General features: G+C 32.5%; 1 protein-coding gene across 1 annotated transcript in view; it reads right to left on the bottom strand.

Moving 5' to 3' along the window:
* Positions 1 to 16,367, bottom strand: part of LOC136834892 (PDF receptor-like) — a 40,575-nt gene extending 24,208 nt beyond the window's left edge. Inside the window, exon 1 of the mRNA XM_067097712.1 lies at positions 15,902 to 16,367. Coding sequence (XP_066953813.1) covers positions 15,902 to 15,923 — 22 coding nt within the window. The 5' untranslated portion in view covers positions 15,924 to 16,367. The remainder of the gene's footprint in view (positions 1 to 15,901) is intronic.
* Positions 16,368 to 18,814: the final 2,447 nt, after the last annotated feature.

Genomic DNA, 18,814 nt, shown 5'->3' with positions numbered 1-18,814 from the left:
TTTCCTTCCAAGACGTTGCCTCATTCTTAATCAGAGGGCATTTCAGTTTATAAGTCCTTGTTGGAACTTCGGCCTGATTGGCCAGGATAACTGTTATTGCAAGTGTATTGCGAATCCATACCCTCATTACCTCCTCTTTTCCTCTGTGGAAATGATACGAAACCATCTTGCAGAAAATATTTTTATAATCAGTCTGGATTCAAGATTCTTTTAGATTAGTCCTTTGGGGTCATTATCAATCTTCTTCTTCTTATTTTATCATTAATATTAAACCAAGCAATTAAGAGAATGTGTAAAAGAGAATATTACTTTATTTTTACTATTTTATTTGCGTGGCATTTCCAATAGATAACATACGAGTACATATTCTGGTTAAAATAGTACCTGAAATTATACTTCTTGATAATACCATGGTTTCATTAGCACCTTAAGGGGTAATTCGATATGAACAATCCTGCTATATATCAAATTGTAATCAATTTTGTAATCCTCTTTATGGCCTCTGGGAAGATACTGGATATGATATAAAATCCTATTTTAATCTCTCCAACTAATTATCAAGGTTAATCAAAGGTCTTATGTGACTGGAGGTGCTCATATCACAATATCACTTGTTTGTTCATATCACGTGAAAGCTTCGCGGACGGAATCTAATTAAATGTAATTAAACCTTCGATTATCCGCAATAAGAACAAGGCTGGTTTCATAACCTCCTAATTGGTAAACAGGTTTTAACTGTAAACACTGGCTATGGAATTGTTTTGCTTAATGTATCAACTATATTTTTGTATGTGTTCTTGGGTTTAAACAGTAATGTACAGAATAATATTACCAGTATATATTTTTGATATCTAGTTTATAAAAAACAACGACAGCAATAATAATAATAATAATAATAATAATAATATATTATTATTATTATTAATATTATTATTATTAATAATAATAAATATTATATTATTATTATTATAATAATAATTATTATTATTATTATTATATTATATAATAATTAATAATATTAATAATAATAATAATAATTATTATTATTATTATTATTATTATTATTATTATTATTATTATTATTATTATTATTATTATTATTATTATTATAAGAACAGAAAAAACTGCCAGACGTTTTGCAAAATAAGTGTAAAAATTCGTACCAAAAAAAAAAAAAAAAAAAATAATAAATAAAATATACCTCTACGGAATATATATACATGTTTCTCCACGCTATTTACACAAATATTCAACCTTAAAAGCGAGATCTGATACGGCTGAAAACGCTTCGGATATTGCCTACGCATTTAATCTTTTTTTTTTTTTTGTGGGCGGGCCAAAAAATCTGGGTTTAAAGATGAAAGTTGTGAATGTGGCAAATATAGAATATCTAGAAATTTCTTCCCTGATCTGAGTACGTAACTGGGTGAATTATATGAGGCCATACAGAGTGAAACTCTGTACACTGCTGTACAATATTTGGGGATTCTTTTGTCAATAATATGCATTTCATATTTTCACCTATTATGAATTACTGGTTTGATTTGCAGGACAAATAGAGGTGTTCCTAAACCTTATAAATTGCTTGTGTGTAAGCTGATTAGCTATAAAACGAATTGATGGAGAATTTCACATATTTTTGTTTGATGCCGAGTCTGTACACGTGAAAAGTAAGTCACTATCACAAATACAATACTTAAATGATGAACATTAACAGTGATTCTAAACTATGTGATATTATTAATTGTAATATCAAATAAACGACTGTAATCTGTATAAAAGCAAGAGTTACAACTAAAACAAATCTAAAGAATTAATATCATAGATTATAAAAACATGCAAGATTAAACCGTCCTTTATTCCCAACATTTTACAGATGACTGATAATTATTGGTAATCCTCGCATTAGTAATATTAATGCATACGTTGCGGAAAGGTTATTTACTTCGATTTTTCATTAAATTTCAGGATATGTAATAACACGTTTCTTCTTCTTCCTCTTCTCAGAATCAATTCCTAGACGGAGTTGCTGTTCGGATGCGCCTTTTCCAGGGGTTTCGAACACTCACTGAATGGCTCGTTTCGTAGTTTATGTAGGCAAGTGGTTTACCTTCCCCACCTTAGCTGAGGAAAGGTGAGTAAAAACGTTTAAGAATGGTTATCCACTACAAAAGATAGAGACCCATCATACAGAATAGTCTAGCAAGCAGTGGAAGGTGAGTAAAAACATGGTTAAGAATGACAACCCATTGCAAAAAGTAAAGACCCATCATACAGAATAGTCTAGCAAGCAGCGGAACGCAATTAAAATGGAAACAGTCCGCGGGAATTGGGGTTATTGAATCAAAGGCTAGGCTAGGGCTATCTCCCATTACCGAGGAGATCGTCTTGGAATGAAGTTATGCCTTCCAAGGTCTCGACCCGTCTGTAACTTGATCAGTGACTAACTCGAATGTCAGATTGCAATAAGCCTAGGACTGTTTCCGTGTCATGATGAAAATGAAGTTGAAGAAAGCCAGCATTTGATAAGGCACACACCTTGCAAGACACCGGCAAAATTAATCTTACTTAAATGAATTTGAGACCTCGTAAGTTTCCTTTACTTACCTAACCTAATCTTACTATGTTTCTTTGAACTTTTAGTTTGAATCTGTACCATAAGGGAGAGAGAGAGAGAGAGAGAGAGAGAAGAGAGAGAGAGAGAGAGAGAGAGAGAGAGAAATTGCGAATGCTGTTCTACCTTTTGTAAATATTCATTCGTTTGTCCACTAGATATTTTTTTATATGTTGAAATGATTTTCATACCAGAGAATCATAAATTAAGCAATCAGTCATGTTTTTTTATGCCCGAGAACTTTAAATCAGCCAGTCAAAATCAAATAGTAGCTCAACCAATCAAATATAATAATAATAATAATAATAATAATAATAATAATAATAATAATAATAATAATAATAATAATAATAATAATAATAATAATAATGAGATGATTTTACTTAAATCCTTAAAGGTTCACGATGACCTCATCTATCTGAAATAAACCACCTTTTGTGCTTTAGTTTCGTAAAATAAAACAGCTGATTTCTTAGGTAAATACAAATATCTAAATTCAGTCATATGCACATACACAGGCAATTGCAACTCCCAGGCTTATGTTGTCCCATTTATCAGTTTATTTAACTGCTTCTCATAAATTGCTTTTGGTATCACAGTAAACAAGAAAAATAAACAGGGCCAAACAAAAGTCGCTTTGTGATAAATTTACGTCACAGCACGGTTTTCACCCCGACCAACAACACCAGAAGCGAAAAACAAATGAAAACGCTATTGCGTCTGACATGAACCGCCTTGGAATTCAATTTTCACATATTTTTTTTTATATTTAGTCATTCACGAATGCTTTGCAATTCGGTGGTCTCAACAATGGCTTATATTCAGGAATTTCAATGCAAGCACAGCTATACTATTTTGTAGTTTCTATAATTTTTTTTTAACTTTAATTAAATCTCTAGTCTCTTTTCAGTATTGTTTTTGGCTAAAGAATACCTTTACATTAAGTAGCATCGTGTGACCTTCATTAAGTCACCACAGTGAACTTGGGAACTAAAGAGTTACAGAGGATAAGTTATTTAGGGGGATTAACAATTTTGTTTATAGAAGTGAAACGTACGCTAGTGGTTCATGGCCTATCTTTCTTCAGACCTAACATAGTGGTTCATGGCCTGATTTTCTCTGATGTAGCGTAGTAGTTCATGACCTAACTTTCTGTGAGGTAACTTAGAAGTTCATGACGTGTGACTTAGTGGTTCATGGCCTACTTTCCTCTGACATTACCTAGTGGTTCATGACCTACTTTCCTCTGACATTACCTAGTGGTTCATGACCTACTTTCCTCTGACATTACCTAGTGGTTCATGGCCTACTTTCCTCTGACATTACCCAGTGGTTCATGACTTACTTTTCTCTGAAGTAGTGTGGCAGTTCATGACCTACTTTTCTCAGGTGTAACTTAATGGTTCATTACCTGCTTCTCTGATGTAAGCCTGTGATTCATGACCTACTTCTCTGATGTAAATTAGCTGATCATGACCTGTCTTTCTTAAATGTAGTCTAGTGGTTCATGGCCTGTCATTACTGATGAAGCCTTGTGGCTGATGACCTACTTAACTTTTCCCTGATGTTGCCTAGTGTTCATGACTTACTTTCCTCTGATGCATCGTAGTGGTTTACCTTAGTGATTCACAAACTACTTTTACCTGATATAATTTAAAGGTTCATGACCTACTTTTCCCTGACTTTATTTAGTGGTTCACGAACAACTTTTCCCTGATTTTATTTAGTGGTTCAAGACCTACCTTTCCCTGATTTTATTTAGTGGTTCATGACCTACTTTTCCCCGACTTTATTTAGTGGTTCATGACCTACTTTTCGTTGATTTAGTTAAGTGGTTCATGACTTATTTTTCCCTGGCATAAAGTGATTCATGAACTACTTTTCCCTGATATAGTTTAGTGATTCATGACCTACGTTTCCCTGACTCTATTTAGTGGTTCATGACCTACTTTTCCCTATTATAGTTTAGTGGTTCATGACGAACTTTTCCCTGATACAGATTAGTTGTTCATGACCTACATTTCCCTAACATAGTTAAGTGGTTCATGACCTGCTTTTCCCTGACATAGTTTAACGGTTCATGACCTGTTTACCTCTAATATAACCTAACGGTTCACTACCTTCTCTCCTTTGTCTCTGTATGAAAAGTCCCATGGAACTGGCCACAAAATACCATTTTCTAACCAAAAAAAAAAAAAATAAAAATGACAGAACTAATTCTTAAATGGAAGAGAGTTTCGCCAGAGTTAATGAAACCGAGACGAAACGAGCATTCAGAACAGAATGGCAATAAAAAAAAAGGAAATAGTGAAATAGTCAGCGAAATATACAGTCCTGGACTGTATTTTTATCCCAACGGAATAAACGTGGGAAGTGGTTCGCTGACGGGAATACGAGGACTCTTGATGGATGGAACGAATCTCCCCACTAGCTGAATGGAACAATTGTACCGAATCGCATTTCTGCGGCGGAGGGGAGAGAGAGAGAGAGAGAGAGAGAGAGAGAGAGAGAGAGAGAGAGAGAGAGAGAGAGAGAGAGAGAGAGATGGGAGGAGAGAGATTGAGGGAGAGGGGGGAGAGAGAGAGAGTTAGGGAAGGAAAAAGAGATTAAGGGAGATGGGGAGAGAGAGAGGGAGGGAGAGAGACATTGAGGAAGTTGAGAGAGAGAGAGAGAGAGAGAGAGAGAGAGAGAGAGAGAGAGAGAGAGAGAGAGAGAGCGGTGGATTTAGAGAGAACAGTTTTTCATAAAGCTGGCATTGGGAATAATGTTAAAGGTATACTGGCATTGGTTTATGATATTATTTTCTTTCTCTCAAAAACAAAGTGAAATATAAACCAGGAATAAAATACTTATGTTGGTAGGAAAAGATTATTATTATTATTATTATTATTATTATTATTATTATTATTATTAGTAAAATAGTAGTTAGCATTTATAACGGATATATATTCATGCACAGCCAACATGAGAGTTGCATAAATTTGTTCATCACATTTTCCTGATTAAAGTTCAACATCAATGTTAGTTCTTTCACTCTCTCTCTCTCTCTCTCTCTCTCTCTCTCTCTCTCTCTCTCTCTCTCTCTCTCTCTCTCTCTCTCTGTTGCTCTGTCAAATTTGGTTATTTAGTGATTCAAATTAAAAGTCTATTTTAGTTCTCTCTCTCTCTCTCTCTCTCTCTCTCTCTCTCTCTCTCTCTTGTAAGCACCTTTGCCTGTATGTGATTCTAATGCATACATGTGATTCTAATTCAAAGTTAAAGTCACACACCCATATATAAATATACATACATACATATATATATGTACATATATACACACATATATATATATATATATATATATATATATATATATATATATATATATATATATATATATATATATATATATATATATATATATATATATATATATACAGGTTCATGGTTCTTATAAAAAGCGATTTTGTAAGCTAAAGCTACAACCCCCCAACGTATAACTTTTTCAATTAGTAAGTCTGCTGAAAACTTTTAGCCCTAAAAATTAAATCTGAATAAAGTTGGCTTATCAATAATATCGGAAACTCCTTTCCTTTAGAATGACATAATTTTTTACCTTATATCTAAAACATAAAGGAAAAATATTTACGTTATTACCTAAGTAAATTTTGCTGCTGGGTATTTGTTAAAAAATTCATAAAGTCAGAATAGGGGCTAATTCATTTTAAGAATCCCCGTAGTGGGGGTAGTGCCGCCAGTGCACCTCATGTGGTGCTCTGTAGGCATTACCTAAGATTCTTTGCAGTGTGTCTTTGGACCCTAGCTGCAACCCCTTTCGTTCCTTTTACTGTATCTCCTTTCATATTCTCTTTCTTCCATCTTACTTTCCACCCTCTCCTGACAACTGATTCTTAGTGCAACTGCTTTGAGGTTTTCCTCCTGTTACACCTTTCAAACTTTTACTGTCAATTTCCACTTCATCACTGAATGACCTTATAGGTCCCATTGCTCGGCCTTTGGCCTAAAATCTATATTCAATTAAATTCAAATCAATACATTTTAAGATTAATTATTTGAATTTGGTTCATTTAAGCTATAAACTGTAATTCAACGAGCACCTTTTATTATCATCTTTGTTGCTGGTACCAAAATCTGTAATGTTTATTATCTCTGAGTAGATTGCCAGAATCCGCCTGAGTTGAAGTGTCCCTTAGTTTTGATGGGGATATTTCTTTGGTTTTATTGCCAAACTAGGGAGACGCCTTAGTGGCAGTTTCTGATTTGAGACTCAGTAAAATAATTAAAGTTCATTGTATTTATTTGCTTCTGTGAGTAAGAAATTCAAGGTTTAATTGTCATTGATATACTGTCAGATAAAATTGCAAATTGCCTTGAATATTTAAGCAGGGCCGGTGAATTTTTGATTTTATTGGGCGCTTGTATATAGGAAAAGCAGTAAAGAATGCACCGAAGTTTCTTCGGCGCAATCGAGTTTTCTGTACAGCTGCTACAGCGTATAATCAAGTCCACCGAAAATAGATCTATCTTTCGGTGGTCTCGGTATAATGCTGTATGAACCACGGCCCATGAAACTTTAACCGTGGCCCGGTGGTGGCCTATCGTATATCGTTGCCAGAAGCACGATTATGGCTAACTTTAATCTTAAATAGAATAAAAACTACTGAGGCTAGAGGGCTGATCAACATACCAAATCGCAGCCCTCTAGCCCCAGTAGTTTTAAGGTCTGAGGGCTGACAGAAAAAACCGACACACCGATAACCAGTTATCCTTTGTACCCTTTGTCGTATTAAGATTCTTAAACCGATTGTTTCCAAGATTTTTGTTATTTCTTTTCGTTTTTGCGGTCACTGTTTTTTTTTTTTCGCCTGTTGTTGATTAATTGTTCTCTTTACCTGGCCACACTTTTTTTTTTTAATCAGTATTGATCAATTCTAATTTTCAAAGGTTTTTCTTAGAACTTTGCTTGAGAGAACTTTTGTTTTGATAATATTTATGTATTTGGTATATTTTGATTCTTTTATTTTTTACGATTTGTAGGAACAGTGACCTACTGCCTCAGTACATTATATATATATATATATATATATATATATATATATACATATATATATATATATATTATTATAAAATATATATATATATATATATATATATATATATATATATATATATATATATATATATATATATACATTATATACATACACACAAATATATATTTATTTATTTTAGATCGTAGATAATATTTATCACTGTTATTGCATTTGTTTATTAGTTTCCACCCTACCCTCAATTTGAAATACAAAGTGCTCTGTAAAAAAAAATTGTAACGATTCACGAATGTAAAATAACTTGCTGAAGAACAACAAACAACGAACGACCGAAAGATCAAAATAAAACTAAACGAAAAATACACAAGATAACACTCTGGATGTTATGACACTCGTAGGTATAGAATACTCGCACGAACCGAGCGCCCACGTGACCTGTAACTATTAACTCAACATATCAAAGAACCGGCTGTGAAAGGGAAGAATTAAAAAAGAAAAGATTTTACAAAATGAATGAGTGGAAAGGCAATTCTTTCTGTGCTGTTGCGAAATTCGAGAGGAAAAATAAATTTTTCTTTCAGTGGACTTAAAAAGTCTCTTTTTGGAGCGTAAATATTCTTTTCTCTGGCTGGCTGATGGTAAAATTCATGGACGCCTGGTCTTAGAAATAGCTGGTCTTCAAGAGCGATGGTGATTGATTTTTTTTATTTAGTTAAAAAATTTTTTTAAATGGTGTGGGATAGGAAGCAAGGAGAGCTGTATAACTTGGGTCTCTCTCTCTCTTTCTCTCTCTCTCTCTCTCTCATATATATATATATATATATATATATATATATATATATATATATATATATATATATATATATATACACATACATACATATGTATATATAGTGTGTGTCTGTTTGTCACAGAAGGAAGCTAGATTTATAGATGCTTATACCTTTATCTCTCTCTCTCTCTCTCTCTCTCTCTCTCTCTCTCTCTCTCTCTCTCTCTCTCTCTCTCTCTCTCTCTCTATTTATATATATATATATATATATATATATATATATATATATATATATATATATATATATATATATATATATATATATATACACACACATCTGTCAATCGATTTATCAATTACCAATCTATCTAAAATGGGCAAAAGTAAGAGAGCATCACAGACATAAGGGAACGAAAAAGCAAGGAAAGTCTTAAGGACTATCATTACACATTCCTTTGACTTCCTAAACAGCAACTGGCGCCTAAAATGCCAAGGAAAAATGGCATTAACATATATCATGGTGTTTTCACCAGTTTCCCACTGTCATTAGAACTATTTTACACTGTTTTTGTATTGAGGTATTAGCTAGTGAAAAATTATATTTTTACTTGACACTTTAATCAATTAATTAGTCTTTTTGCTTGACGATTTAATCTCAGGACTGCTTTACACTTTTTTTTATTGAGGTATTGTGCTAGTGAAAAATTACATTGTTACTTGACAATTTAATCAAATAGATTAGTAGTTTTGCTTGACAATTTACTCTCATGAAATATAAAGAATAGTAGCAACTGAAGGGAATTTAATGAAGAAACATTAGTCTTTTTTTGCTTGACAGTTTCATCTTACGCAAATTGTACAGAAATAGCAATAACTGAAGGGACATTTTAAACATTTTTCCTATATTTTTTGTAGTGCTTTAAGGTAAAGCCTTTAAATACTGCAAACTAGAGGAAAAAGGCTCTGCATTCCTGGGAAAATATTATCTGGTTATCTCTTCGTTCCCCACTCCACCAAAAGCAAAAAGTTCGTTTATCCTCCTAAGTGAACTTTTTCCTTGCACATGTTTTATTAAAGGGAATTAGCGAAATTCTTTGTTATTTCAGTATATATGACACTATAATGAGGTGTGTAATATTTAACATATATTTCGTAGAAATAAATAGATTGTGGAACACTTCTCAAATCTTAGGAATAGACTGTGGAACACTTGTCAAATGGATTGAATTTCTGTAGTCGTAGGAATAGCTTGTGGAACGCATCAAATTGACTGAATTTTTCTAGTCGTAGGAACAAACAGATTGTGGAACACTTATCGAATTGACTGAATTTCTGTAGTCGTAGGAATAAATAAATGTGGAACACTTGTCAAATTGACTGAATTTCTGTAGTCATAGGAATAAATAGACTGTGGAACACATCAGATCAACTGAATTCCTGTAGTCGTAGGAACAGATTGTGGAACACATCAGATTGACTGAACTCCTATAGTCGTAGGAACTGATTGTGGAACATATCAAATTGACTTAATTTCTGCAGTCGTACTAATAAATAGATACTGGAACGTTTATTAACTGACTGGATCTCTCCATAGTCGTAGGAATAAGTAGGGTATGGGACACTTATCAGATTGACTGGATTTCTACGTAGTCGTAGGAATAAATACTTTGTTGAACACTTCTCAGACTGACTGTATTTGTATGTAGTCAGAAGTTGGCTTGGGACTTGATGCCCTAAACTAGACTTTCGTTGGATTTTATTTAGTGGTCCAATCCTTTGTCATACGAACACGGAATCAGGCGTCCTACCGTGCTTTATAACAAATCGCCACCAATAAAGCAAATACACAAACGTTTATGTTATAGGTAAATGGCCTTCACAAATATGTATGAATCAAGCGCTATGAAAGATTTGCACATTTGACTATTGAAAGCAAAACGAAAATCGTTTTTGAAATGTACTCAAAATCATCGTTTCTGATACATATGACTTTCATGACACTTTTTACTTGTAAATAAATTGATTATTTCATATAATTTTTTTTTACTGAAGAATTAAATCTGTAAAGGGAAGATTTTGAGAGCTTTCAAAATACTATTGAAATTTACCGTTAGTCCCGTTTCCCATAAAAAAGTTACCTTTTTACCTATAAAAACTATCTTTATTCCTCTCTCTCTCTCTCTCTCTCTCTCTCTCTCTCTCTCTCTCTCTCTCTCTCTCTCTCTCTCTGGAGACAGAAAAATCATCTCCCCAGTTCACAAATAAATATGGTAATTTTAACACCACAATAGATTGAATATACTTTTTTTTTAGTTTCCTTACGTTTTTACTTCATTTTCAGTATACCGTACACTATATAAAATGTTCTTCAAATCTCCCGTTCGTAATACAAAGACCAGTTTGAAACTGAACCTTTGTGAAATATAGACGGGCATCAGAACTAATCGTAAAACGTAATGGTAGAATAGTTAAGCTTAGGCAATATTTAGAACAGTTTTATATACCGTTTCATATAATAATTTATAACTTGGTTTCACACACACACACACACACACACACACAGAGAGAGAGAGAGAGAGAGAGAGAGAGAGAGAGAGAGAGAGAGAAAGAGAGAGATAATTTTAGAGAAAAAACCTTGTTTTAAGAGCTTGTAAAAACACATTATTCCTCTATAATTTTATTAGAAAAACCTTGTTTTAATGTTATTATATATACATATATATATATATATATATATATATATATATATATATATATATATATATATATATATATATATATATATATATATACAGTATATATAAGTTTATCTCAACTGGTTTACGTAGCTTCCAACCGCACCTTAGTTTTCCATAGTTATCGAATTAGCAGGTAATTGAATACGAAAAATAAACAAATGATAAAAAGATTACCATGTAACATATCATTGTGGTTTATTGAAAGGTTATGTACACGATGTTCATTAGGCTTTGGAAAATACTTCATTGTTCCGGTTGTTATAACGTCAAAAGGTATACCAGGAAGGTTATGGGTTTTGGGTTATAAAAATATGATGAGTTTTTATCACCATTAGCGGTAGTATTAAATCGACCCCTTTACAAAAATATTAATCAATTCATCCTTTTGAATGGAGATGAACCCTTTCCTGGTTTACCAATACAGGTGAGGAAAATATGTGAATTGATTAATCTTTGTGCCACGAATGAATGATTTTTTTGAGTTTTGACAACAGGTTTCACTGACACACATTCGGTGAGGTCATCCCCCACCCTCTCTCTCTCTCTCTCTCTCTCTCTCTCTCTCTCTCTCTCTCTCTCTCTCTCTCTCCACATTAGCGTGTAAGTGCATATCTTGAAATATCTTTATTACTCACCACTAAGATAGCAGGAATGAAACAAGTCTTAAGCAAAAGGCACGTGGTTGACATTTTAACTTTCCTGGAACTAGAGAAAATTGATGGAATTTTCTATCAATTCAATTACATTATTAGTCTCTTAAAAAACTTTAGAAGCTTCACTCAAAAAACGCAGAGGAGATTCGTGATTCTAATAATGATTCTAATAATAATAATAATAATAATAATAATAATAATAATAATAATAATAATAATAATAATAATAATCCCATATACATTATTTTTAGACAAGAATACTCTGATAAGTAGGGAGTTATATAAGGTATTACCTAGGACCACACTTACTTTCCGAGATTACTCGTTCCCTATGGTTTATTTATAGAAGGAAATGCCTGTAATGGGAAAGTGACGTCAGTGCACCTCACGCTGAGCACTGTAGGTATTACTTGAGGTTCTTTGAAGCGTGCCTTCGGCCCTAGCTGCAACCCCTTCCATTCCTTTTACTGTTCCTCAGTTCATATTCTCTTTCTTCCAACTTTCTTTCCACCAGTCCTGACGACATTTTCCTCCTGTTACACCTTTAAATCCTTTTTTACTCTCGTTTTCCCTTTCAGCGCTGAATGACCTCATAGGTCCCAGTGCTTGGCCTTTGCCTAGATTTATATTCCATTCCATATGCGGAAATGAATGACATACGAACTGCAACACCTTTCGTTCCTTTTACTGTACCTCCTTTCATATTCTTTTTCTTCCAGTGCAATTGCTTTCAGGTTTTCCTCCTGTTACACCTTTCAAACCTTTTACTGACAATTTCCATTTCAGCGCTGAATGACCTCATAGGTTCCAGTGCTTGGCCTCTGACCTAGATTCTATATTCAACTCAACTCAAATCAACTCGTGACACATACGAAAGATAGCCGGAAGAATCATTACAAAATGGAATAAAAAGCATTTGAAAAATCAGATTACAAGAATTAAGATTAGCTTAGATTACAGATTGAATAACTCATCCAATTTTAAAGCGATTGGACAAAAAAAAAAAAAAATTATGGCAACTTGTGTAATAATGTTTTGCCTGACAATGTTGAACATGCAATTTTTCATCTTTTATTAACTAAACCAAAAACCAGTTGTTTTACCAAGTGTCAGGCAAAATTAAAAGCGTTTGGTGGAACAATTGTCATCAAGCTCGAATAATAATAAAAAATTATTACAGGGTCCGTAAAAATACGAAAACAAGCAAAATATAAGAAAGATATTTAACATTAAAATGTCAAAAAATAAGAAAATGTAAAAAAAAAAAAACTCTGACGAGGATGAAAATGAAATTGAAAATGGACACTGATTTTACTTCGTGAAGTACATAACCTTTGAACTTTTGAGAATGCAGAACCATATTGCACTTACGGAAGCTGAAAGGCTGTTTTGAATTTTCAGTCCCATTTGTTACTTTATGAGTTCAGAGTGAATGCCATGTTTTTTTTTTTTTTGCATGCATATTAATTTCCTGTTGTTATTTTTAATAAACACTATTTCGTGATGCGTTTAAATGTTAAATGGACGTGTGTCATACTAAAATCCAGAGAACTGGAGATCGTTTATTATTATTATTATTATTATTATTATTATTATTATTATTATTATTATTATTATTATTATTATTATTATTATTATTATTATTATTATGGGATACATAAAGACGCTTGTATTTTCAGAATTTGCCATAACAACAACAAGAACAACAATAATAATAATAATAATAATGATAATAATAATAATAATAATAATATTATTATTATTATTATTATTATTATTATTATTATTATTATTATTATTATTATTATTATTATTATTATTATTAAACAGGTCTACTGATTAAAAAACCCCAACCATAATTTAATCTAATAATAATTCCTAAAAACTAGATCGTTTTAACAAACATAAAACGTTGCAAACTCCAAAAAACCCTTAAACTGATTTTCTCTTCCAGGCTTAAAAGTCCGTGTTGGCTGATTCCAGGAGTGTCACGTAAAATCACGTTCCAGCGTCCATGTTCAGTATCATTCTCTATTCATTAGTCTCCGTAGGGGGTACTGCCGTCAGTGCACCTCATGCAGTGCACTGTTTGCAATACTTAAGGTTCTTTGCAGCGTCCCTTCGGCCCCTAGCTGCAACCCCTTTCATTCCTTTTACTGTACCTCCATTCGTATTCTCTTCCTTCCATTCACTCTCCACCCTCTCCTAACAATCATTTCAAAGTGCAACTGCTTTGAGGTTTTCCTCCTGTTACACCTTTCAAACCTTTCTGTTCTCAATTTTCGTTTCCGCGCTGAATGGCCTCATAGGTTCCATTGTTGGCCTTTGGCCAAAATTCTATATTCCATTCCATTCTATTCTACTTATTAGTGATGTTACATGTATGCTATTTCCGTCAACTTTCCGTCACTTAGATGTACTCCGTCAATTAAGGAAATTTTTTTGTCAGGTTAACGAGATTGTATAATTTGATAAAATATATTAAGAATAGTTTTTGTCAGGCTAAGAAATTATATGATAATAAAAAAATCTGTTAAGGTAATTTTTTCAGGCTAAAAACATGATATAATTATGGAAAAAATCTATTTAGGGAATTTTTTGCTAAGTTAAAAATTACATACCTGTACTTATGGAAAATATTGAGGAAATTTTTGGCTACAAAACTATATAACTTTGAAAAAATCTATTAAGGGAATTTTTTCATACAAAGAGATTATATGATTATGTATAAAGGAATTTTCTCTGGCCAAAGAAATTATTTTTTAAAAAAAGTTAAGGGAATATTTTCATAACATTAATTTTCTATTCTAGAGAACAAAAACTCAGCTTACAGGACTTAAGACGCTTATTGTTGCCCAAAATGAATAGAAAATCAGGGATAATTAGCAGATCAATTCCTTAACGTGACTGGATCTTCCCCAAAGCTGTTGCAATCTGGTGGAAACGGCATTTGACAATAACAGGTAAGTAAACAAAGTTAAACGAATAAAAAATGCTCCCAAGTTTCTTCAGCGCAATCGAGTTTTCTGTACAGCGTATAATCAAAGCCACCGAAAACAGATCTATCTTTCGGTGGTCTCGGTATAAAGCTGTATGCGCCGCGGCCCATGAATCTTTAACCATGGCCCGGTGGTGGCCTTTCCTATATCGTTGCCAGATGCATGATTATGGCTAACTTTAACCTTTAATAAAGTAAACTACTGAGGCTAGAGGGCTGCAATTTGGCATGTTTGATGATTTGAGGGTGGATGATCAACATATCAACTTGCAGCCCTCTAGCCTCAGTAGATTTTAATATCTGAGGGCGGACAGAAAAAGTGCGGACGTACAGACAAAGCCGGCACAATAGTTTCCTTTTACAGAAAACTAAAAGGAGTAGGTATCGTGTCACAAATGCTAGTATAAAGAGAAATAAGATACTAGGAATCGTGAAAGTACTTTTGGAATGAATTTTCTGGCCTCCTGCGCTAGTCGGTCGTAGATGCAAGCCACCAAAGTCAAGTAACTGCCATGTATATTAAATAACTGCCTAGCTAGAAAAGACAGCGGAAATGGAACTAATCTTATATATATAATCTATATATATATATATATATATATATATATATATATATATATATATATATATATATATATATATATATATATATATATATAACAAAGGAAAACAGAGCGCACACGCATGCATAATTACATATAGGGAGAAAATATAAAAAAAAAATACACTGACAGGTTAGTAAGAGTCTCAGGGCAGATGAAACGGTAGCTCAAGGAGCTTTAAGATGGTTCGGTCATGTGGTGAAACTGAAATATGATAGTTTGGTGAAGATCGTATACATGTCATAAGGTTTTAGAGGCAAGGAAGAGAGGAGGCAAATAACCACAGGAAAGAAAATTGCCCCAACATTTAGGTATGCAAGATGAGGGTGAATGTTGAAATGTTTGTAGGGGGTTTGAAGACATGCTGGTGAGTCTCCTATGAGAAACTCACATGAGAGTTATATTTTCAGTAATAGACCTGTACCTCAATAAATATATATCACTTAAAATATAATTAGGAATTAAATACGTACCTGCTTTTGCTATGCGAAACATTTTGTGATATATATTTTTATTTTTTTTATTTTACTTAAAAATGTCACATTTACTCCGTTTCTTTAAGGTTCTATTTTATTTTCCAGTTTTTTATTGTGCTTCTTTCATTCCTTTCTGCTTTCAGGTTGACGATTGACCAAATTTTCAGTTCCTCTTAAAAATCCTTCTTTTCATGATTCTCTTCACGTAGCAAAACCTTTATCTTTGAATGTCTTTTCTTTGTGAAACGAATTCTAATTGTGCTTCATGGGATTCTCACAAATATTCAATTTTTAATTATATTGTCATTCCAAAAGTTGTATAGATTTCTAGACATTTTCTTTCCTCACATAAAATTGGAATGCTTTTCCAAATGGGTTTTTTGCTGATTTGCCTTGTCACCAATTCCAAATGAAATAAGTTAGCAAAATTTCATAATCATTGTCAGGTTTACAACAAAGACCACTGTAAAGATAATATTCTTTTTAATGTCATAAGATAATAATAATGTACTAATTTTTTTTAGAGTTAGTGTGGCTTGCAGAATGTATATATATATATATATATATATATATATATATATATATATATATATATATATATTATATATATATATATATGTGTATATATGTGTGTTTGTTACTGCCATTTGTCTATGGGCAATTGTTACTGCCATTTGTCTACATTCAATGATAAGATTGTAACCTCTCTGATTTGATTGAGTAATGACATACATAAAACTCATATATATATATATATATATATATATATATATATATATATATATATATATATATATATATATATATATATATATATATATATATATATATATATATATATATATATATATATATATATATATATAATATATATATATATATATATATATATATATATATATATATATATATATATATATATATATATTCAATTTAATATTACCATGATATCCATTTGTCAGCTCATCCGAACTATTTAACCCTTTTCCAGACATATAATTGTTCAGTTTTCAAAGTTGTCGCCATTGGCAAATTGTCACGAAGAAATCCAGCATCTAAAAATCATACAATAATCACTTTAATTTTCCCTCAGCCACATCGAGAGGACTGCGTCATGGACCGTACGAACTACAACGACCGTTGTCATCAAGATAGAACCTAACAATCGTGTGATAATCTGTCAGCAACCTCGACCTGGTAGCGAGCGGGAATATCGTCACGACGAGCACACAGGATCCCACCTCCTTTCATCATGCTGCCTTGCAGCCGACTGACTTGACCTCCAAAGTCTCTGGCTCGGCTCTCCCTTCCCATCCTCCACCACCCACCACCACCACCAACTCTCCCTTCTCCCTCAATCTTCCCTGAGCGCACAAGCATCATTGCGCCGGGATTATTTTCCTTCCTTTTCTTAAATTGGTCGCACTTATTGCCTTTGGGGTTTCAACTGGCATTATCCTCACGAGAACAAGGTAAGTGCTTTTCGAAGGGGTCTCTTCAATGGGTGCTTGAACTGACCAGCCGGTTTCTGGATTTCAGAGGAAAGACTTGCTATCCTTTGAAGATCAGTTACCAATGATTTTATATCAACATCCAAAAGTCATTGCCATTGCTGTTATAAATATCCTTGTTGAACACTCGTAAAAAGGCAATAATTAGAAAGGCGATCTTCAGCAGAATAAGTTGATAATGTAGAAATAGAAAATAATTAAAAGGAGATAGATTGTGAAAAATAAATAAATTCAATGTTTATATATATAATTAGCAGTATAAGTCACATATGAACTTTGGCTTTCAATGAGTGATATTTTTCAAAGTAAGAGTCCCTTTCATAGATAATTCTATTTGAATGTAAGGTTTATAGACATAGACAGAATCAATTAACATAAAAGAATCATATAACATAAAAGAATGCTTTTGCCAAATGACTGATTTTCGATTAAAAGTAGTTTTCATTAAAGTTCATTAACACAGAATTAGGTGCTTTAAAGAGTGATTTCCTTCTAATGAATCATTCATTTTCAGTGAAAAACTCAATTTAAGATTCAATATTGGTGAAATGTCCACTTTAACCTAAGATTCGCTTTAAAATGAAGTTTTACATCATGACAAAACTAAGGTCCTTAGAGAACCAGTCAGATAAAGATTCCCTTGCAACGAAAGATTCATTTTCACCATGCAAGAATCACTATCAGATAAGGATTCCATTACAATGAAAGATTCATTTTCACCATGAGAGAACTACAGTCAGAGAAAGACTTCCTTACAATGAAAAATTCATTTTCACCATGAAAGAATCACTATCAGATAAGGATTCCCTTAAAATGAAAGATCCATTTTCACATTAAAAGAATCACTATCAGATAACGATTACCTTATAATGAAAGATTCATTTTCACCATGAAAGAATCAGGTAATGATTCCCTTACAACGAAAGAATCACTATCACATAAAGATTCTCTTACAATGTAATAGTGATTTTTAAAATGAAAGAATCACTATCGGATAATGATTGCCTTAAATGAAAAGATTACAATGAAAGAATCACTGTCAGATAAAGATTCCGTTAAAATGAAAAATTCCGTTACAATGTAAAATTAATTTTTAAAATGAAAGAGTCACTATCGGATAATGATTACCTTATAATGAAAGATTCATTTTCACAATGAAAGAATCACTGTCAGAAAAAGATTCCCTTACAATGAAAGATTCCCTTACAATGTAAAATTAATTTTTAAAATGAAAGAATCACTGTCAGATAATGATTACCTTATAATGAAAGGTTCATTTTCACAATGAAAGAATCACTGCCAGATAAAGATTCCCTTACAACGAAAGATTCATTTCCAAAATATCAGTCCTCTCATCGTCTAGAATTGCTTTTATTTATTTTTCAAAAATCATTTAAGG

This window comes from Macrobrachium rosenbergii, chromosome 54 (assembly GCF_040412425.1).
Source record: "Macrobrachium rosenbergii isolate ZJJX-2024 chromosome 54, ASM4041242v1, whole genome shotgun sequence".
Taxonomy (NCBI): Eukaryota; Metazoa; Arthropoda; class Malacostraca; order Decapoda; family Palaemonidae; genus Macrobrachium; species Macrobrachium rosenbergii.
The sequence above is the reverse complement of the archived record's forward strand: the minus strand, read 5'-3'. Positions and strand labels throughout refer to the sequence as shown.